General features: G+C 42.8%; 1 protein-coding gene across 4 annotated transcripts; it reads right to left on the bottom strand.

The window, feature by feature from the left end:
* Positions 1 to 6,297: 6,297 nt before the first annotated feature.
* Positions 6,298 to 22,914, bottom strand: LOC146001679 (uncharacterized). 4 transcript variants are annotated; one of them, XM_083139320.1, is made up of 7 exons: positions 22,790 to 22,914; positions 20,311 to 20,484; positions 19,094 to 19,222; positions 17,589 to 17,762; positions 15,932 to 16,720; positions 15,785 to 15,859; positions 6,298 to 15,712 (listed from the first exon to the last, which is right to left on the bottom strand). In XM_083139320.1, the coding sequence occupies exons 1-7, from the start codon at positions 22,812 to 22,814 to the stop codon at positions 6,423 to 6,425; spliced, it is 10,656 nt and encodes a 3,551-aa protein (XP_082995446.1). In that variant the 5' UTR covers positions 22,815 to 22,914; the 3' UTR covers positions 6,298 to 6,422. The 4 variants fall into 4 exon arrangements, with proteins under 4 accessions (XP_082995446.1, XP_082995445.1, XP_082995444.1 ...); XM_083139319.1 differs by having other exon boundaries at positions 15,785 to 16,720; XM_083139318.1 differs by having other exon boundaries at positions 6,298 to 15,859.
* Positions 22,915 to 23,151: the final 237 nt, after the last annotated feature.

The following is a 23,151-nucleotide window of genomic DNA, read 5'->3' as shown; positions in this document are numbered from 1 at the left end:
CGGAAAATTCCATTTTAAATATTTAAAGAAAATGGGGTCAGTCATACACTCTTCTCATGAAGATTTGTATTTTATCTTCGAATCGACGCGACCACTTCTTTAGAAAAGAGTACCCCCCCCCATACGCAAAGGAGTATTCGTATGCAGCGTGATTTTGTGAGAGCAAATCTGATTCCATCGTTCCACACACATTTTAAACAATTTTCATCTCCCTAAAGAGGTATCCAAGAACATAGGTCAATGAACGAACTAGTAGCAAGCACAATGTAGTGGAATCAGTTTACAATCGTTACGTATCTGTAAATAATATATACGTTTCTGTAAATTTAAGTTTATTCAGGTACCTCCTGCAGTTAGCAGATGCAGCCAAGCGAGAGCTTACGAGCTACCGCTAACCCCCAATAGAATAATTACTTTCATCTAAAGGGCTCCAGGTTTGATCCCCGAACCTTTCGAGGTTCACACGCTTAGAAAACGTGTGTCACAATACGCAATGGTTTGAATTTCTGTGGTAAGGAAGATAAATGCTTATAAGTTATAAAAATATTCACTTTTTTATTGGGCGAATTTAAAATAGGTTATTTTAACAGTAGCACCTTGCGTCTGCTGTCAAATTACCAAAGGGGGGTACGGGGGGTACAACTCGATTTACGAATTTAGGGGGGTACAGTACCCCCCTTCAAAAATTTGGGGAGGTACAATGTACCCCTGTACCCCCCCGTTCCTGCGCCACTGGTTACAAAAATACCCTAAAATTTGTTTAGCGCATCGGTAATGCATCGAGATCAAAGTGATGTCAAGGGAGAGAAGTTCGCAAGCCATTGCACACGATTTTAATCAGATACATCCACTAAGAGCTGCGCATTATGAATGGTTGTCGTGTACAATTTACAGTGTGACGCTTTAATTGAATTAAAAGTCCTTCACAGTGACAAGGCTAATGTTTATAAGAAAACATAAAAAAAACCTTCACCATTGCATTTCTCGTGAAATTCTAGCTTGATTTGATATATTGTATCCCCTTCCCATTTAAAATTCTAAAGTTGAATTCAAGATGGCGGACATCAAAATGGCCGACGACCGTGCGGGTGGCATCAGTGTGGTTCCCCCTTGGCCTGGCAACGATTGGTCATCACCATTTCCATGTTGCACGCTGCAGTGGCCTTGTACCGAGGGTGTTAAGTGACTTTTTGAGCCACCCTGTATATGACAGAGCCAAATTCGAGTTTTGTACACACTAGAGAATAATATAATATTTTTTGTGTTTGTATATTTCTGAAGCCTGTGCCCGTGCGAATAATAAATCCAACAAGCTTGTAGGCTTCGCTTATTATTTTGTCGAGATGATAGGCGAGCGTTAATTTAGAATCAAAAAGTATTCCTACATCTCCTGCCTTTACCACTTTTTTTAAGGTTAACATTATTTATTTTATACTGATAATCTATAGGCGTTGTTTTTGCTTTGTGTATGTAACAGAGAAGCATTTTTTAACATTTAGGAAAAGTTTGTTATATGAACACCACGCACTCAACCTATTTACGTATGTCGCGTTGTAAGTAGGCACAATCGTCTGCACGTATTCTTTTATAGACCTTCAAATCGGCTGCAAACAAGAGTTTACGAGAATCAATTAGATGTTCAGGTAAATCATTAATAACAAAAATAGAAGAGGCCCTATATTGGATTCCTGAGGGACCCACGAGCTCCCCCAAAATTCATCGGATGAGGAGCCTTTGTAGGTGACACATTATTGCCTATTCATTAGGTACGACGCCGTGAGTTTTCTTAGGGGGTGTGAAAAATTAAAAGTACCTAGTTTACTCAGCAGTACATGCTCTACTGTGTCGAAAGCTTTTGAGAAATCCATATATATCACATCTACTTGCCCCCCTTCGTCTAATACTGCACTTGCGTAATGCAATTTTTCTCCAAGATTTGTTTCAATTGAGCTGTTAGGTAGGAAACCATGTTGAAATTCGGATATGGCATTTATCACATGGTTAAAGATATGCACATATAGTATTTGTTCTAGTATTTTCGCAGGAGTGGATAAAATGGAAATATGGCTGTAATTTTGTATCGTATTGTTATCACCCGACTTTTGAATTGGGCATATAGCAGTCACTTTGATATATAACATTTTAAAATATTTGAAACCTTGAATACTAATATTTGCATGGGTGTAAAACATGATATGTGACATTTTGGTCATTTCTGAGTTCATTTAGAAAAAAGGTTTTTAGAAGCTATACTGTAGATAAATTGTTTTCCTGTTGTGTTTACCAATTTCATAAGGCTTCACTGAGTCCAATGCAAATTGTATGACATGGCAATTTCACTCGAAAATTGATTACGTTGCAAATCAAAACTTACCAAAATGTCACTTACCATGTTTTATACCCGAGCACTTCAATTATTAATTACCATTGTCACAAGCAGTCAAAATCATAATTAACCAACAGTAAAAATATGCGAATGAATATATTGTAATTGAACAATAACGATGAAAGTAGCTTAACTGAGCGGACGAAGGTAAGAACATACCGTTTGCCCAATTAGCCTTGTCAACTTGGATTGGTTTGATTTGTTGTTTTAAGTCCACTTTATGCACAGTAAGGCTAATCGGGACTGGACCTACAGTTTAAAGCGGGATCCGAACCACTATGTGCCTCTACCGGGAATCGAACCCTGGACCCCTTGATTACAAGGCGACGACGCTGCCACTGCGCCATCGGGGAGACCCTGCCTTGTCAACTTGAAGGGTGTAGATGTTGTTGAGTACAATGGCTAAGTAAGTAGCGACAGCTTGTAGGGTAATGATTATGGTTAAGGATTGTCAACCTGATGGTCGTAGGTTCAAACTCCTCCGGTGGCAGAAACTTTTCTGTACAAAGTCTTAGAAGCATATGGCTTCGGAGACACTTTTCTTAATTGGATAAAAACATTATATAATCATATGCTGCTAAAACTCAAAATAAATGGTTTCTTGACAACAAGTTTTAAAATGCGACGAGGTGTACTACAAGGTAGTCCCTTGAGTAGCACATTGTACGTCCTCACAATAGCCCCCTTTTTGTTTAGTATCCAGCATCATTTACAGGGCATTTCTATGGCTTCCACCACAATACAAGTTGGCAGTTTCATGGACGACGTCACGATTTTTCTCAAGGATGAAAGAGATCTGTACAGTGTTAAAAGCCAAATACATACTTTTGAGCTCACATCAGGAGCAAAACTAAACAATCGAAAGTCATTCCTAATGCCCCTTGGCAAGGAGAATCCTTTCACAAACAATACGGAGATCCCTGTAGACAAGAAAATAAAAGTTTTAGGTATAAACTTCTATGCAAATATCGATGAAACGATCGAAGCCAATAGTAATCTCACGTGCGAGAGGGCAATCTACGTCCTCAGAGTGAACAAGATGCGCTCTCTGAGTTTAAAAACACGAGTAAGATTTATCAACGTTTTTGCTCTCTCTAAACTTTGGTATGTAGCAAAAATCCTGCCCTTCAAAACACAGCACTTAGCCAAGGTCAACAAAGCTGTTGGCCGCTTTTTGTGGCACGATACAATTTTCCGGGTGGCAATGAATGAGGTCACGTTATCAGAGAAGACAGGTGGTTTGGCACTAATACACGTGAACACACAGGCAAGATCATTGTTTGTACAGACTGGCCTTAAAACAGCTTTCTCACTGCACGAGTCAACGACCCAAGCATGTATACAGACGATAATACAGGACATTCCATTAGAAGCTCCCATCGATATCCAAAGTATCCCCAAAAGATTTTCGTTTTATAAGGACATCGCTTTACAGGTATGCTACCAGTTATTACGACATGAGACAATTACACCATCTGTTAAAAAGTTATATAGTGAAATCAATAGTTTCAAGCACACAGTACCACGAATAGTCAGGGATTTCAATACACATAATTGGCCACAAATATGGGAAAATGTCTCCGCCAAACACCTTTCAAAAGCTGCCCAATCAATATGGTACAAAGTGGTTCATCGTGTTATAGTGACAAGAGATAGGACATACCAATATGGAATCAGTGACTCTCCTAACTGTATATCATGCAACGTGCCTGACTCTTTAGCCCACAGGATAACCAAGTGTCGCAACTCCTCCACGGCATGGAACAAATTGCGAACAATGCTCAGTCGTATATGCCGCACCTCATTAACAAAGTTTACGGATACAGATATAGTTTTTCCTGCTTTCAATTTTTATCCACCAACAAATCAACGAGCAGTACAATGGTTGATAACAGAATACTTATTATATATATTTCACAATGACGAGAGCAGTTTTAAGAAACAATTCAGTATCTTCTTGCAAGAACAATATGAAAAAATTCCTCTCCAAGCAAGGAAGAAATGGTATGCAAATTTCTTATTAGTGCTTTATACTTAATTTAGGTCAAACAAAAATGTAAAGGTTAACCAGATAGAAATACGAATTGTAATAGCAGTACTACACTTATGTCAAAAACAATGTAATTCCATAACTTGTATATCAGAATGAGACAATAAAAAAAAAAAGTACGTATGGAATGATTCAGAAGTGAGGGTGCAAACTGCAAGGATGAAAAGTGCACAGAAGGAGAAGAAAAAATTTAAAGTCTACGTGAGTCCGCAATATACTTTTGGCTAAGCGTCTTCGGTACATTATTTGACCCTGAAACGAAGACGGAATTGAATCATTGGAAATTTCCCTCCTTCGCGTCACCGAAGAAGCCTACAGTTCAGCAATCGTTCTTGCTTTTCGCTCTTTGGGATAAGGAAAGCAAAATGGTGTGCCTACAACGCATAGTAATATTAGGAGAAGCCGTTAATGAGGAAAAAAGATAAAGTTACCTAATGCAACATGCCTTGGAGTCGTACAGGGGTGTGTGGAGGTTCACAACCTCGCCTGTTTGTGAAGGTGATGAGATCAGTATCACGCTCCAGCCGCCTTTATGTTTAAGCATTCGCTCATCTTCCCCTCCATCCGATTATCTCGGACTATGAGGAAGCCTGCTCGATTCTACTCCTCCCCTTCACGTGTGAGTACGATGCACAGGACAAGCGGTTCTGCGGAGGCTTTTTCTGACCGTGTTCCAAAATATCAAGGAGAAGAGACGTAGAGTTTGTCCAAAGAGGCGTTACTGTATCACTGCGACTTCAGAAGCTAATGCTACCTCAATATTGAATTAATGTGTTTTGTTTTGTTACAACTGCATATTCACTTAATTTTCACCTTCGGATGTCTTCCTCTTTCTGAAACTGAAGCGTTTGTGTAATGATCAGCGGACTCAAAATACATTAGAAACATGGTTTCAGATGCAGGATAACAAGTTTCTTCAAAAGTTGGAATTGCACATGTAAGAGAAATTTGTAACGTTCCGAGTTGCACACTTCGGAACTTAATATTGATACAATTAATTAATTATTACATAAATGTTTCCAATAACTCAGGTGATTAGGACAATTCTGTTCATCGATGGAAGGAATCATTTTGGATATTACTAACGATTGTGAATCAAAAGGACACTTAATCTTAATAAATTTCACCAAGTAAACTATCCAGTTTGAAAAATAAATAAATGAAGTAATTGGTTTGTTTGTTGGAGTTTTATGGACGAAGAGGCTAATCGGGACTAGACCTGTAGTTTATAATGAGATTCGCAATGTGCAATGTGCCTTCACCGGGTATCAAACCCGTGACCCCTTGATTACAGAAGGAGGCCATAAATAAAGTATCGGAGAGTGTTTCGAATTTTTTTATATCGTTTTAGTATGTATCTCATTGATGCTTAAGAATGACAGGTAATAATTCCAGTCATTTGATTCTACCTGTAGTGAGAAACTTTTTACTTACATATATATTTATTTGGGCGGGCTCTAAAATGAAAGACACATTGGTGTATTATTTTCATGTTTTGCATTCTGTTGCAGGAAGTGTTACTGAAATTTCAACCATCTGCTTGAGGAGGTCTATCATTTTTGAGGGGTAAGTATTTCACTCAATCTGCAGATCCTATTCTATGTAACGTATGTCATAGAAGAATGCATGGGCCCACTTTTCTAAGTTGCCCATCAATTGCGCAGATTAATATTCGAAAGCTTAGTCTATCTATTCGGAATGCGACTGTTGCAAGAAGCCTATGAAGCTTCAGATTTCAAGAGAAAACTAACCACAATTATACGCATGTGGCAATGATTATAGTACATTGTAAAGAACATACATTTGGAACATGCTGGAAAAGGGTTCACTCTCACATACTTCTCAAATAATAATAATAATATTATTATATGCTGCAATTAATGTTTATTCACAACTCCGATTACAGTACATCGTAACATTTGCATATCAGAATTGTTCATAGATATATATAAAGCAGGATTTTCTTGGCTCGAAGGGACGAAAGTGTTACTGCTTATTCATGTCTCCCCAAAATGAGTTGAAATCGCTTCCTGATCGGACGGCACCCTGGCTAGTAACACGCCTTCGCTTAGTGGTCTTCTTCCTAATTATCTTGCCATTTCGTGAACCTGATATCTGCGTGGAATCTTCTGATGTCTGTTGGGAAGCACCAGGGCCTGACGAGACGACATAGTTGCTGGATTGAGATCCTTCTGCGGATGGTCCACCATTCGAAACTCGATAGCTTTTGTCTTGCTCGCTGTAAGAATCTTGATAGACTGTGCTACCTTCAGAGTTGGCTCCTCCATACTGACTTCCTGATCCTTTTGGGCTTTGAGGTGTTGCAGGCCGGTTAACACTTTCTTCAGTTCTTTCTGAGAACTTACTTACATATTGAGATGAGCCAGATGGCCGGGACGATCCTGGTCGATTAGAGTCAGGTCTTTTCGATGAAGATTGAGGTAGGTTGGAAGTTGGTTTCATTTCTTTCGTTGTATCGAAGGGAGGACCGTACGGTCCTTGTGGTCTGCCTGAACCTTGTGAGTCTGGATAATTCATTTGCTTACTTGGTCCAGAATTATCAGGAAAATAATCGGACTGCGGTGATTCTTGCTTCGTCATGTCACCACCAAAATCGGACGGAGGAGTGTCGTATCCAGCAGGTTGATATCCACGATTCTTTAATGTTGGAGAGGATCCTTGTTTACGAGGTGTGGGGTACATCTTATTTTGAGAAGATGGGCTGGATGATTTTTGTTCAACAGTTTTCACAACGTTCGTTGACTTACGTGATGAAAATGAGGTATCTGGTTGTGATGGATCGTATGTTTGTGGATTTCTTCCTGAACCAGTAGGTGCTGATGAGCCAGGCTTATATGTATCGTCTTGTGCTTCGAGTTGATTTTCTTGTGGTCTTTGTCTCGACCCTCTTGAAGATGGACCCTGAGGGAATGGGTACCTAGGCCTGCCAGTGTCGTCTTGCATGTCAGGATCATTTGCTTGTGGTCTTCGTCCAGGTCCTGTCGGTGTTGATTGGCCTCTAGGGAACGTTGAAGCAGGTCTAGTTGAATCCTTTTCAACAAACGCGTTGCTTGTTTCTGTCTTTTTAGTCTCTTTGACCGTACTTGAAAACTTTTCTGTGGAAGGATCGTTAGGTCCATATGGTTGTGGTTCTTTTCCTGGTCCTCGAGGGAATGGAGAATCGGAGCCAGAGTCGTCTGGTTGCTGTCCTTGTCCCGGCCTTCTGAATGACGGACCTTGAGGGAATGGGGGACCAGGTGCACCTGCGTCATCTTGCATATCAAAGTCGTTTGGTTGTGGCCTCTGTTCCGGTCTTCTTGATGATGGATCTCTAGGCAATGGGGAATCAGGATCAGAGTCACCAGGTTGTGGTCGTTGTCCAGGTCCTATTGGAGATGGACCTCGAGTGAATGGAGAATCTGGACTACCTTGATTGTCTTCTGTACCAGAACCACTTGGTTGTGATCTTCGTCCTGGTCCTGTCGGTGTTGATGGGCCTCTCGGCAATGTGGAAGCAGGTCTAGCCGAATCCTTTTCTACAAGCACGTTGCTTGTTTCTGTCTTTCTTGTATCTTTGTACGTACTTGAATACTTCTGTGTTGAAGGATCTTTAGGCATTCGTGTTTCTTTCTGATTGTCTCTGGCATCAGGGTTATATGGCTGTTGTCCTTCTCCTGGTCTTCGAGGGAATGGAGAATTAGATCCAGAGTCATCGGGTTGTGGTCTTTGTTTAGGTCCTCTTGATGATGGACCTTGAGGGAATGGAGATCCAGGTCTACCTGCGTCATCTTGCATACCTGAGTCATCTGGCAGTGGTCTTTGTCCCGGTCCTTTTGAAGATGGATCTCTACCGAAAGGAAAGTCTGCTTTATAGTCACCAGATTGTGGTTTTCGTCCCGGTCCTCTTGAAGATGGACCTTGAGGGAACGAGGAACCAGGCTTGCCAGCGCCCTCTTGCATGTCAGGTCCATTTGGTTGCGGTCTTCGTCCTTGTTTTCTCGGTGTTGATGGTCCTTTAGGTCCATTTATATCCTTTTCTACAAATACACTGTTTGTTTCTGTCTGTCTTGTAGCTTTGTATGAATTTGAATACTTCTGCGTGGAAGGATCCTCTGGCATTCTTGGTTTCGTCTGACCGTCTCCAGCATCAGGGCCATATGGCTGTTGTCCTTGTACTGGTCCGCGAGGGAATGGAGAATCAGGGTAATAGTTATCGGGTTGTGGTCTTTGTCCCGGTCGTCTTGAAGACGGAGCTCTAGGGAATGGTGAATCAGAGTCACCAGATTGTGGTCTTCTTCCCTGTTCTGTTGGAGATGGACCTTGAGGGAATGGAGAATCAGGCCTTCCTGCGTCGTCTTGCATGTCAGGTTGATTTTGTTCTTGTCCTTGTCCGGGTCCTCCCGTCGATGCTCCTTGAGGTCTAACTTGCGTGTCTTGTGTGTCAGGACCATTCTGCTGTGGCTTTCGGCCTGGTCCTTTCGGTGATGCGCCTCTTTCACCTTTCATATCTTTTTCTACCAATACACTGTTTGTTTCTGTCTGTTTTTTAGCTTTGTATAAACTTGAATACTTCTTGCTGGAAGAATCCTTTGGCATTCTTGGTTTATTCTGATCGTCGCCGCCCTGAGAGCCATATGGCTGTTGCCCTTGTCCAGGTCCTCGAGGGAATGGAGAATAAGAATCGTAGTCACCAGGTTGCGGTCCTTGTCCCGGTCCTCTTGATGATGGACCTTGAGGGAACGGAGATACAGGTTTACCTGCGTCATCTTGCATACTTGAGTCATCGGGTTGTGGCATTTCTCCCGGTCCCTTTGAAGATGGGCCTCCAGAATATAGAGAATCAGGGGCAGAGTCATCGGGTTCTGGTCTTTGTCTCGGTCCTCTTGAATATGGGCCTCCAGGGTATTGAGAAGCAGGACCTGTTTCATCTGGTTGTGGTCTTTGTCCAGGTCCAGAAAATGGAGACCCAGAGCCCGAGTCACCAGGTTGTGGTCTTCTTCCAGATCCTCTCGGTGTTGATGGGCCTCTTGGTCTATTTACATCCTCTTCCACAAATACACTGCTTGTTTCTGTCTGTTTATTCGATTTGTATAAACTTGAATACTTCTGGGGGGAAGGATCGTTTGGCATTCCCGGTTGTTGTTTATTCTGGTCGTCTCCTGCATCAGGGCCGTAAGGCAGTTGTGCTTGTCCTGGTCCTCGAGGGAAAGGAGAATCAGAGCCAGAGTCATCTGGTTGTGGTCTTTGTCCCGGTTCTCTTGATGATGAACCTTGAGGGAATGGAGATTCAGGTCTCCCTGCGTCATCTTGCATACCATATTCATCGGTTTGTGGTATTTTTTCCGGTCCTCTTGAAGATGGGCCTTTAGGGTATTGAGAATCAGAGCCAGAGTCATCGGGTTGTGGTATTTGCTTCGGTCCTCTTGAAGATGGGCCTTTGGGGTATTGAGAATCAGAGCCAGAGTTATCGGGTTGTGGTCTTTGTCCCGGTCCTCTTGAAGATGAGCCTCCAGGGTATGAAGAATCAGGACCTGTCTCATCTGGTTGTGGTCTTTGTCCAGGTCCTCTTGAAGAAGGACCTCCAGGGAATGGAGAACCAGAGGCCGAGTCACCAGGTTGTGGTCTTCTTCCGGGTCTGCTCGGTGTTGATGGGCCTCTTGGTCTATTTACATCCTCTCCCACAAATACACTGCTTGTTTCTGTCTGTTTATTCGATTGGTATAAACTTGAGTACTTCTGGGGGGAAGAATCCTTTGGCATTCGTGGTTTATTCTGATCGTCTCCAGCATCAGGGCCGTATGGCTGTTGTCCTTGCCCTGGTCTTTGAAGGAATGGAGAATCAGCGCCAGAATCATCTGGTTGTGGTCCTTGTCCCGGTCCACTTGACGATGGACCTTGAGGGAATGGAGATTCAGGTGTCCCTGCGTCATCTTGCATACCTGAATCATCGGGTTGTGGTCTTTGTCCCGGTCCCTTTGAAGATGGGCCTCCAGAATATAGAGAATCAGGGGCAGAGTCATCGGGTTGTGGCCTTTGACTCGGTCCTCTTGAATATGGGCCTCCAGGGTATGGAGAAGCAGGACCTGTCTCATCTGGTTGTGGTCTTTGTCCAGGTCCTCTTGAAGATGGACCTCCAGGGAATGGAGAACCAGAGTCAGAGTCACCAGGTTGTGGTCTTGTTTCGGGTTCTCTTGGTGCTGATGGGCCTCTTGGTCTATTTATATCCTCTCCTACAAATACACTGCTTGTTTCTGTCTGTTTATTCGATTTGTATAAACTTGAGTACTTCTGGGGGGAAGGATCCTTTGGCATTCCTGGTTTATTCTGAACGTCTCCGGCATCAGGGCCGTATGGCTGTTGTCCTTGTCCTGGTCTTCGAGCGAATGGAGAATCAGGGCCAGAGTCATCTGGTTGTGGTCCTTGTCCCGGTCTTCTTGATGATGGACCTTGAGGGACTGAAGATTCAAGTGTCCCTGCGTCATCTTGCATACGTGAGTCATCGGGTTGTGGTCTTTGTCCCGGTCCTCTTGAAGATGGCCCTTGAGGGTATGGAGAAGCTGGACCTGTTTCATCTGGTTGTGGTCTTTCTTCTGGTCCTCTTGAAGATGGGCCTCCAGGGTATAAAGATGCAGGGCCAGAGTCATCGGGTTGTGGTCCTTGTTCCTGTCCACTTGATGATGGGTCTTGAGGGTATTGAGAATCAAAGCCAGAGTCATCGGGTTGTGTTATTTGCTTTGTTCCTGTTGAAGATGGGCCTCCAGGGTATGGAGAAACAGAACCTGTTTCATCTGGTTGTGGTCTTTGTCTCGATCCACTTGTAGATGAACCTTGAGGTAATGAAGAACCAGAGGCCGAGTCACCAGGTTGTGGTCTTCTCGCGGGTTCTTTCGGAGTTGATGGGCCTCTTGGTCTATTTACATCCTTTTCAACAAATACACTGCTTGTTTCTGTCTGTTTATTTGATTTGTATAGACTTGAATACTTCTGGTTGGAGGGTTCATTAGGCATTCCTGGTTTATTCTGATCGTCTCCTGCATCAGGGCCGTATGGCTGTTGTCCTTGGCCTGGTCTTCGAGGGAATGGAGAATCAGGGCCAGAGCCTTCTGGTTTTGGTCCTTGTCCCGGCTCACTTGATGATGGACCCTGGGGGAACGGATATTCAGGTTTACCTGCGTCATCTTGCATACCTGGGTAATCGGGCTGTGGTGTTTGTCCCGGTGTTTTTGAAGATGGGCTTCCAGGGTATGGAGAAACAAGGCGAGAGTCATCGGGTTGTGGTCTTTGTCCCGGTCCTCTTGACGATGGACCTTGAGGGAATGGAGATTCAGGCGTCCCTGCGTCATCTTGCATACCTGAATCATCGGTTTGTGGTCTTTGTCCCGGTCCCTTTGAAGATGGGCCTCCAGGATATAGAGAATCAGGATCAGAGTCATCGGGCTGTGGTCTTTGTCTCGGTCCTCTTGAATATGAGCCTCCAGGGTATGAAGAATCAGGGCCTGTCTCATCTGGTTGTGGTCTTTGTCCAGGTCCTCTTGAAGATGGACCTCCAGGGAATGGAGAACCAGAGCCAGAGTCACCAGGTTGTGGTCTTCTTCCTGGTCCTTTAGGAGTTGATGGGCCTCTTGGTCTATTTCCATCCTTTCCAACAAATACACTGCTTGTTTCTGTCTGTTTATTCGATTGGTATAAACTTGAATACTTCTGGGGGGAAGAATCCTTTGGCATTCGTGGTTTATTCTGATCGTCTCCGGCATCAGGGCCGTATGGCTGTTGTCCTTGTGCTGGTCTTCGAGCGAATGGGGAATCAGGGCCAGAGTCATCTGGTTGTGGTCTTTGTCCCGGTCCTCTTGACGATGGACCTTGAGGGAATGGAGATTCATTTGTCCCTGCGTCATTCTGCATACCTGAATCATCGGGTTGTGGTCTTTGTCCCGGTCCCTTTGAAGATGGGCCTCCAGAATATAGAGAATCAGGGGCAGATTCATCGGGTTGTGGCCTTTGTCTCGGTTCTCTTGAATATGGGCCTCCAGGGTATGGAGAAGCAGGACCTGTCTCATCTGGTTGTGGTCTTTGTCCAGGTCCTCTTGAAGATGGACCTCCAGGGAATGGAGAACCAGAGCCAGAGTCACCAGGTTGTGGTCTTGTTACGGGTTCTCTTGGTGTTGATGGGCCTCTTGGTCTATTTATATCCTCTCCTACAAATACACTGCTTGTTTCTGTCTGTTTATTCGATTTGTATAAACTTGAGTACTTCTGGGGGGAAGGATCCTTTGGCATTCCTGGTTTATTCTGGTCGTCTCCGGTATCAGGGCCGTATGGCTGTTGTCCTTGTCCTGGTCTTCGAGCGAATGGAGAATCAGGGCCAGAGTCATCTGGTTGTGGTCCTTGTCCCGGTCTTCTTGATGATGGACCTTGAGCGAATGGAGATTCAAGTTTCCCTGCGTCATCTTGCATACGTGAGTCATCGGGTTGTGGTCTTTGTCCCGGTCCTCTTGAAGATGGGCTTCCGCGATATGAATAATCAGGGCCAGAGCCATATGTTTCTGGTCTTTGTTCCGGTCCTCTTGAAGATGGGCCTTGAGGGTAAAGAGAATCAGAAGCAGAGCCATCGGGTTGTGGTCTTTGCTCCGATACTCTTGAATATGGGCCTCCAATGTATGGTGAAGCAGGACCTGTTTCATCTGGTTGTGGTCTTTGTCCAGGTCCTCTTGAAGAAGGACCTCCAGGGAATGGAGAACCAGAGCCAGAGTCATCGGGTTGTGGTCTTCTTCCGGGTCCTCTCGTTGTTGATGGGCCTCTTGGTCTATTTACATCTTCTCCCACAAATGCACTGCTTGTTTCTGTCTGTTTATTCGATTTGTATAAACTTGAGTACTTCTGGGGGGAAGGATCGTTTGACATTCGTGGTTTATTCTGATCGTCTCCGCCATCAAGGCCGTATGGCTGCTGTCCTTGCTCTGGTCTACGAGAGAAGGGAGAATCAGGGCTAGAGTTATCTGGTTGTGTTCCTTGTCCCGGTCTTCTTGACGTTGGACCTTGAGGGAATGGAGATTCAGGTGTCCTTGCGTCATTCTGCATACCTGAATCATCGGGTTGTGGTCCTTGTCCCGGTCCCTTTGAAGATGGGCCTCCAGAATATAGAGAATCAGGGGCAGAGTCATCGGGTTGTGGCTTTTGACTCGGTCCTCTTGAATATGGGCCTCCAGGGTATGGAGAAGCAGGACCTGTCTCATCTGGTTGTGGTCTTTGTCCAGGTCCTCTTGATGATGGACCTTGGGGGAATGGAAATTCAGGTTTCCTTTCGTCATCTTGCATACCATAGTCATCGGGTTGTGGTCTTTGTCCCGGTCCTCTTGAAGATGGGCCTACAGGGTATTGAGAATCAGGCCCTGTTTCATCTGGTTGTGGTCTTTGTCTCGAGCCACTTGTAGATGGACCTTGAGGTAATGAAGAACCAGAGCCAGAGTCACCAGGTTGTGGTCTTCTCGCGGGTCCTTTAGGAGTTGATGGGCCTCTAGGTCTCCTTACATCCTTTCCAACAAATGCACTGCTTGTTTCTGTCTGTTTATTTGATTTGTATAAACTTGAATACTTCTGGGTGGAAGGATCGTTTGGCATTCCTGGTTTATTCTGATCGTCTCCTGCATCAGGGCCGTATGGCTGTTGTCCTTGGCCTGGTCTTCGAGGGAATGGAGAATCAGGGCCAGAGCCTTCTGGTTTTGGTCCTTGTCCCGGCTCACTTGATGATGGACCCTGGGGGAACGGATATTCAGGTTTACCTGCGTCATCTTGCATACCTGGGTAATCGGGCTGTGGTGTTTGTCCAGGTGTGTTTGAAGATGGGCTTCCAGGGTATGGAGAAACAAGGCGAGAGTCATCGGGTTGTGGTCTTTGTCCCGGTCCTTTTGACGATGGACCTTGAGGGAATGGAGATTCAGGCGTCCCTGCGTCATCTTGCATACCTGAATCATCGGTTTGTGGTCTTTGTCCCGGTCCCTTTGAAGATGGGCCTCCAGGATATAGAGAATCAGGATCAGAGTCATCGGGCTGTGGTCTTTGTCTCGGTCCTCTTGAATATGAGCCTCCAGGGTATGAAGAATCAGGACCTGTCTCATCTGGTTGTGGTCTTTGTCCAGGTCCTCTTGAAGATGGACCTTCAGGGAATGGAGAACCAGAGCCAGAGTCACCAGGTTGTGGTCTTCTTCCTGATCCTTTAGGAGTTGATGGGCCTCTTGGTCTATTTCCATCCTTTCCAACAAATACACTGCTTGTTTCTGTCTGTTTATTCGATTGGTATAAACTTGAATACTTCTGGGGGGAAGAATCCTTTGGCATTCGTGGTTTATTCTGATCGTCTCCGGCATCAGGGCCGTATGGCTGTTGTCCTTGTGCTGGTCTTCGAGCGAATGGGGAATCAGGGCCAGAGTCATCTGGTTGTGGTCTTTGTCCCGGTCCTCTTGACGATGGACCTTGAGGGAATGGTGATTCAGGTATCCCTGCGTCATTCTGCATACCTGAATCATCGGGTTGTGGTCTTTGTCCCGGTCCCTTTGAAGATAGGTCTCCAGAATATAGAGAATCAGGGGCAGGTTCATCGGGTTGTGGCCTTTGTCTCGGTCCTCTTGAATATGGGTCTCCAGGGTATGGAGAAGCAGGACCTGTCTCATCTGGTTGTGGTCTTTGTCCAGGTCCTCTTGAAGATGGACCTCCAGGGAATGGAGAACCAGAGCCAGAGTCACCAGGTTGTGGTCTTGTTACGGGTTCTCTTGGTGCTGATGGGCCTCTTGGTCTATTTATATCCTCTCCTACAAATACACTGCTTGTTTCTGTCTGTTTATTCGATTTGTATAAACTTGAGTACTTCTGGGGGGAAGGATCCTTTGGCATTCCTGGTTTATTCTGGTCGTCTCCGGTATCGGGGCCGTATGGCTGTTGTCCTTGTCCTGGTCTTCGAGCGAATGGAGAATCAGGGCCAGAGTCATCTGGTTGTGGTCCTTGTCCCGGTCTTCTTGATGATGGACCTTGAGCGAATGGAGATTCAAGTTTCCTTGCGTCATCTTGCATACGTGAGTCATCGGGTTGTGGTCTTTGTCCCGGTCCTCTTGAAGATGGGCCTCCGGGGTATGAATAATCAGGGCCAGAGCCATATGTTTCTGGTTTTTGTTCCGGTCCTCTTGAAGATGGGCCTTGAGGGAATTGAGATTCAGATTTACCTGCGTCATCTTGCATACCTGAGTCATCGGGTTGTGGGCTTTGTCCTGGTCTTCTTGAAGATGGGCCACCTGGGAATGAGGAATAAGGGGCGGAGTTATCCGGTTGTGGTCTCTTTCCCGGTCCTCTTGAAGATGTGCCTCCAGGGTATGGAGTTTCAGGACCAGAGTCATCGGGTTGTGGTCTTAGTCCCGGTCCCTTTGAAGATGGGCCTCCAGCGTATGGAGATTCAGGACCAGAGTCATCGGGTTGTGGTCTTAGTCCCGGTATCTTTGAAGATGGGCCTCCAGGGTATGTAGAGGCAGAACCAGAATCATCTGGTTGTGGTTGTGGGCTTTTTCCGGGTCCCTTCGGTGTGGATGGTCCTTCTCGTCCACTTACATCATTTCCCATAAATACACTGCTTGTTTCTGTCTGTTTAGTAGATTTGTATAGACTTGAATACTTCTGTGTGGAGGGATCATTAGGCATTCCTGGTTTATTCTGATCGTCTCCAGCATCAGGGCCATTTGGCTGTTGTCCTCGTCCTGGTCTTCGAGGGAATGGAGAATCAGGGCCAGAGTCATCTGGTTGTGGTCCTTGTCCCGGTCTTCGTGATGGGCCTTGAGGGAATGGTGATCCAGGTCTACCTGCGTCATCTTGCATATTTAAGTCATCGGATTGTGGTCTTTGTTCCGGTTCTCTTGATGCTGGGCCTCCAGGGTATGGAGAATCAGGGCCGGAATCATCTGGTTGTGGTTTCTTTGAACTGGTAGTGCCAGACGGAGGTTGGTCGCAATCTGTTTCTAAATGTGCCAAGAGAGTGCCGAATTCGGATATTTGTTCTAAGCTTAATTTCGGTGACAATGTGTACACACTTAGTTGATCACATGTCTTGAGCTCTGCATGATTTTCGGGTATGTCGACTTTAGTACCTCTGATAGGGTTTCCGGTAATACGATCTGCGCACCAGCAGTGCCATGTGGAACACTGAACCTCTTCAAAGTTGCCGAACTCATCGCAAACTGATCTTGATACTGGAAATAGCTGAGACGGTCCTGTGATATGTGGGTAGCTGATTGACGGTGGACATACTGTAAAATAGGAGATCTCATTAGTTATTGAAAGAGTATGGAATTTCGTCATATCATTACATTGAATATGATTCCTTTATATTGAATGGAGGTGAAATAATGAATGTTTCGTACAATGGGTTGAAATTCTGTTTTTCTTGTGTAACAGATGTCAGTCGTAATGCATATCATTCATGTGAAATTTTTTGTTTTTGTTAATAAGCGTTGTTTTTCTTGCACTTTTCGCTAACCGCAACGCTGTAGATTAGTGATGATCTAATGAAATTGATTCCAGGACATTCAAAAGGAACACAGATCATTCGAACCTGTAACCCTTGGAGTTGTAGCTCGCTGTGCTAACCACTTCGTCACGAAGATCGGTCCGTGATTTTAAACTATTGTTATAATTAATGCTTTTTAGTTAGAATGAAAGAGAATAAGTATGTTCAAATTGTAATGTTTATAAATACATTCGCGAAATGTGATTGTAGCTTGTGCCTATGTAAACATGAGGATAAAGAATATCGTTTGAATAATACATTACTCATAAATGTGTGAATTAACTTATCAGAATATCGAAAATACTGATACAATTTAAGAACGAAATTATATTATGCTTGTCACGTAACTTGTTCTTCATGTAGCATTTACTGTGAAAGAAAAGTTACCAATTTTGCTTCATACGAGTTTTAACTTGTATACGGTAAAGGAGAATACACATGCCGTTTAATAAATTCCATACATTTTTTAATTTATTTATTTATTTATTATTATTATTTTTTTTAATATTCCCGTTTTGTTGATGGCAACCCATGTCTAAGACCGTAGATGTTTTTAGATAGATTTCGTTACCAGCTTTGAAGAATTATGAATTTCTATTTTTACTTACGGCAATTGGACATAGAGGCTTCAATGAGAGACAGAGCTCGGTATATTAGGGGCGTTCCGAAGTATATGTCCACACAGAAGCAGCTGGATCCGTTGCATTGTTGAGGTGCGTAACGCATATTTTCGTCACAGACTGGTGCGTAGCCCATCCAGAAGCTATTTCCACCGCATGATCCTGCAGAGAAGATAATTTGTCATTTTTTGTTGGTGTAGTTAATTTCAAGTTATAGTAACCACACTTGACTCTTCATATAAGGATGTGTTCTGCTGTAGTTGATGTTAATCAAATAGTCATTAAAGTTGTGAAAAAAAATTGCAGAGGAGATTTCATACTTCACATTGGCATCATTGTTGTTATTGTTTCTTGTACGTAAAAGCTCTAATTATTAAAGGAAAGTATGCAACACCGAAAAATAGTGCAAGGGCTATTTTTGTTGGTCTCATTGTTCGAAATGAAGTGGAGCCAGTCAGAAAATTGCCTCCTAAAATTTTGTTTCTTTTCCCTTTCTCTATTCAGAAATCTTAATATGTGAAAAGGAACATTTTCATTGAATTATATTAAGCCCATAGATAGGCTAATCGGGAGTGGACCCACAGTTTAAAGTGCGAACCGAACCACTGTGCAATGTGTCTCAGCTGGGTATTGAACCCCTTCATTACGACATTACCTCTTCGCCACCGGGGAGGCTCTTCATTTTGATTGACTTTTTAAGAATTGCAAATTCTATTTTGTAATTTGAATGACTCTGAGAACATTGACTTTAGAAGTTTTGTAAAAATCCTGTGTAAAAGTCACAATTTACGAAACTACACGAGTTTGATTGGTTTTGGAAGTATTTTAAGTCCTATTTAGAAGTCATATGCTGCAAAACGAGAGTGACTACTGTAAATTTCACTTAGAAGTCTCAATACGTGTAAGGATATATGAAGTTCCTCTCTTTATGGTATTGTTGTATTGAATAATCCGTTGTAATATTAAGATATGAATATATTTTGCACCAGACATTTCCACTAACAAAATTATCAATTTATAGAAGTGTAGTGGTTTTTGTTCTGAAAATTATTTGTATTGGAGGCATTCCAGCGTTACGTGTCTGACATTTTACACACAATATGTAAGGCTCGACATATGAGATTGAATTCAAATATTCATAATGTATTTGATTTCGTATGGTGTCTACTAAGAAATGAAAAACACTCGAGTATGATTGCACGGCTTGTTTGCAATAAAAGCAATAATAAAAATGTGTTGCGTGTGAGAGGTTTTAAAAATATGGCAAGATTTTACTTCATTTATCTGTGAAGCATATAGGCTGCAGATGTTAGTAACTTTTATTGGTGAAACAAACATCAAAACGTTAATGCAAGTAAAAGCAATAGCAATTTCCATATTGATTCATTTTGTTATTAACACGGACTAGGGCCACTTTTCGTGGAATGCGCCATGTGTAGATTTCGAACACAACCCTTTGTTTTCAATTATAAGCCTTGTGGAATATAATTTACCTGTCTGGTAGCTGCAAAGTCCGCTGACACATTCGAATCCTGGCCTACATTCAGCACTAGACACGGACAGGTCTACGGAGCCTCCTTCTAAACTTAGGACAAGTCTAGAATTACAAGGCTGGCCTACGTCTGAAAGAATAAAAAAGACATAAATAATATAGCATATTTACACTTAGGCGAATAACGACGGAGATATTATATACTATTTAATACTATATTAATACTATTATATAACTATATAATAGTATTCATTCACCATTGCACTTCCCATAAATATTATAACTCAAGTCATAACTTACTATAACATATAAACATGAATTGTCGCGGTACTTCTGTGTCCACATTCGAAATTACTACTCATTCAACAGATCGACCTGTTCCACCCTTTTACGCCCCCCCTAGGAATGAAGAAATACTAGGTAAATAGATCAAATATATAATTTTTTATAGTATTTAGTTGCATATTAAATATGAATGTCCCAGAAAATATTCCTGATCACCCTCTTCCTCCTTACTCATTTTCTTTTGGCGCCATTACTGTTGTAACTTCAAATTTGCTAGTTAGATGATGTAATAAATAGTTCCTGAAATGACTTAGTTTTACTATGTGTCTATGCGCTACAGGCTTCATAACCATATTCCAGTATTAGATGTACTGTGGTGATAATAATATATTTATTATTAAGTGATGAGCACGATATCGCAATCAGGTACATCACTATGTCAAAATAAGAGATACAAAATTACAAAATTGAATACATAATAATAAAATAATACAAGGGATCCTACAATCTTATACATCATCATAAGTTCATATTGTAGCTTAACACAAGTTCAGGTATTGTACCTCTGGTTTTTTGAGAGATATTAAGAATTGTGATATTCCTCGTATATATACTTAACAGAGCAGCGATAGCTCTGTCGTCTGACTACCATGGGAGAGACCGGAGTTCGATCCCCTTCGGCGGACAACCGGGATTTTTTCCCACCTGTTCAAGCGGCTCCGGCTCCCACCCAGCGTGTATGAAGTGTGAACCTGGAGGAAACTCTGTGGGATAAAGGCGTCCAGGGACGTGGTGCTGATCACATCACCCCCACCTTCGGCCGTGATAAAGAAAGTGTGGGGCCCTAACTCCACATCCCCTAACTCCACACTTTATTTTTTATCCTTCACTTTTCGGCAGCAAAATTATATCTTCATGGAGATGAGAGCGTACCTTGTAGTTGCACGCAAGCGTCGCAGCATCCACAAGGATCTCCGTCAACCCTGAACATAGTCCCTGGACCACATTGGGATGGGTCCACGTCGATACAGGATGTGCAGTGAGTGGAACATTCTATGGACACTTGTTCCGCTCTTATTAACGGTGATAAAAGGAGTAGCACCGCCACTGAAATAAAATTAAAGTCAGGTTAGTAATGCAATTGCATATCAGTGTTAATGCATGAAGCCTAATGGTGTGAACAATCCCGGATTCGATCAGCATCACAATGTCTATTGAGCAAGCAGTGTGAGGATAACTTGAATGAAATACATGTAACTGAGTAGTTGGGAACTCCACTAAAACAATCTAACACTTTAGCTAATCGCGACGATGAGCATGATTGAAGTTGATGAGACATTCACAAAGAACACCCAGAAGCAGAGCTCAGTGTAGCCTTTGTTTTTAATGCTACCATCCCTTCAAGGAGATTTTTTTAAAAATTTACTACTGCATAACATAATACATACATTGCACAATCATGTAGCATGCCCAGGCCGGAATTTGAAACCAGAACCCCTGGCTAACCACTTCACCACATAGATAGGTGCTGACAATCCTAAACGTCCATGTGCTGACGGCGTGTAACATTTATTAAACCTGTTTTTTTCCTAAGAACGGATACCAGATTTTTACGCATTGTATTCTACAACTTAGTAAATACTGAAAATATGCGATTATTACTTTTTTTACATATTTTAAAAGAAAAAAATGCAGTTATTTTACGTTGACTGCCTAGGGTAATAGTGACGTTGACGTTTACAATGAATTATGGATTATATATGCCTCGGGATTCAAACTGAGAGTTTGCAGCCCAGTACGTTAGCCACTGAATCACAGACGCCAGCTTCAGTAATCAGCAATTCAAATATTATTGTCTATCACCGTACTTCCTATTAGATCTAGTGTAGAAGAGTGTACTGCGACGCAGTAAAATTAAGATCCAATGTGCATATCTGAACTAGGGTGCAAATCTGCAACTGCATATGGTTCAGTTGCCACTGAAGCTAGTTAAGACTGCGGCAGGCCTTCGCGAATCTGTGAACAACGTGAATTCTGCTAAAACACTGCTAGGTTATGCACAGGGCTGTAGTCGAGACGGCTGTATACGTCGCATATCCTCTGATTAACTTTATTCATTAGAGTATACCATCTGCTGTAGTTAACATTTCTATACCATGCGTATACTTTATACTTTCGTTTAGTTTGCATTTCTTTATGTGATTGGTCATTACCCCAGAGAGCTTATTATTCTCAGATACTTCTGGTTTCACGGGATCGGAAAAGTAATGTCGAGGAGGTCCATTATTTGATCAGTTTAAGGGTCAGAAATGTGTGAACCTGTGAAGATATAATTGCAAAACCACCTAGCTACAAATGATGCTAATTCAAGTATTAGTGCAAGATCTTCTTGTGTAAAGCAGGGCCGGATTAAGACGAAATTGGGCCTGATGCTACGTCGCACTCACTGACTACGTCGCACTTACCGAACAATAATAAAGTGGCAACAATCGCCAAGATATTGCAAAAAACGCAGCTAAATTACTAAGTAAACTTTTTAACGTAAAATTGATAGCATTAACTTGAAATCTTCGGTGAACAATAAATACAACGACGTTATAGTTACGTCACAGCGCAAAGAATAATAGTAACTCTATAATAAGTAACGCTGTGCCTAGGCGTCCGAAATTGGGGCTCCAAATTTCATTCTAAGATTTATTTTCAGGTTAATATAGCAAAAGAAAACTGTTCAGCTTTCGGAAAAATTCTCGTCTGTTTTCATCTAGGCCTATTTCAAGAATGGGCCTAATGCTGCAGCATCAATAGCACCCACCTTGATCCGTTACTGGTGACAAGTATGGTGGCATAGAAACATCATTGCTAAAGTTATTAACAGTATACAAACTGACAAATCACGGAAGCAATATCAACAGGAAAGTAAAGTATAATAACATTCTGTACTATAGCCTGTATATTTAAATGCGATCATTAAAATACGCGTTTCATAATTATAGGAGTGTTTCACCTACGTCACAAACTGTTGTATTGTGGCTAGGAGCAGCCATGATTGTGGCCAGTTCTTGTAATCATATGGAATTCAAGCGGGCGGGAGGGAGATCCTAACACAGGCATTCGTGATTTAAAACAAACGTGCAGTTGGTGCAGACATTTCCTTGCAAACGACAAATAAAATTTCCCTGACGTCACATGAAACCCACCTATTGTAATATGCCAATTATGCGTAGATCATCATTATCAGGATTCTAACATGACTGATTTTTTTTTGGTAAAGTTAATTGATTTCGTTCATCACGAAACTTAGCGTATACAATGCGAACATTTTTGGATGCACCAACTGAGCATTTTAAACTCCATAGTTTTGCAGTGAGCTAAGTTCAGCACTTTTCTAATCACAATTTTTCGTCATACTTACCGGCTTTCCTGAAATCAGGCGCCATGTTGGAGGTGCAGAAGGTATCGACTGCTGAATCGGTGATGATTCAACTGATGCTGTGTCCCAGAGTTAAGCAGCTATATATACCAGCAGAGGCAATAAAATGCACGGGATGTTGGGAGACCATTAACAGTTTTGACCGTAAGAAGGCAGAGGAATAAAACGCCCCTTTCACGTCCCCTTGTTTGTTCAACCGAGGTGACAACTTCCATAATGATCTAGTTGCGTAAAGCACAAAGGAAGGGCAAAGACATATTGTTGCTTTCGAGGGCAATAGAAATGAACTGGAAAAATCGTATTGTGCCCAACGTGGAATATTCGAGAAGCATTTGCCAGTTTTT

Source organism: Lepisma saccharinum, chromosome 17, assembly GCF_977018435.1.
Source record: "Lepisma saccharinum chromosome 17, izLepSacc3.1, whole genome shotgun sequence".
NCBI classification, from domain to species: Eukaryota; Metazoa; Arthropoda; class Insecta; order Zygentoma; family Lepismatidae; genus Lepisma; species Lepisma saccharinum.
This window is presented reverse-complemented; position numbering and strand designations above follow the sequence as displayed.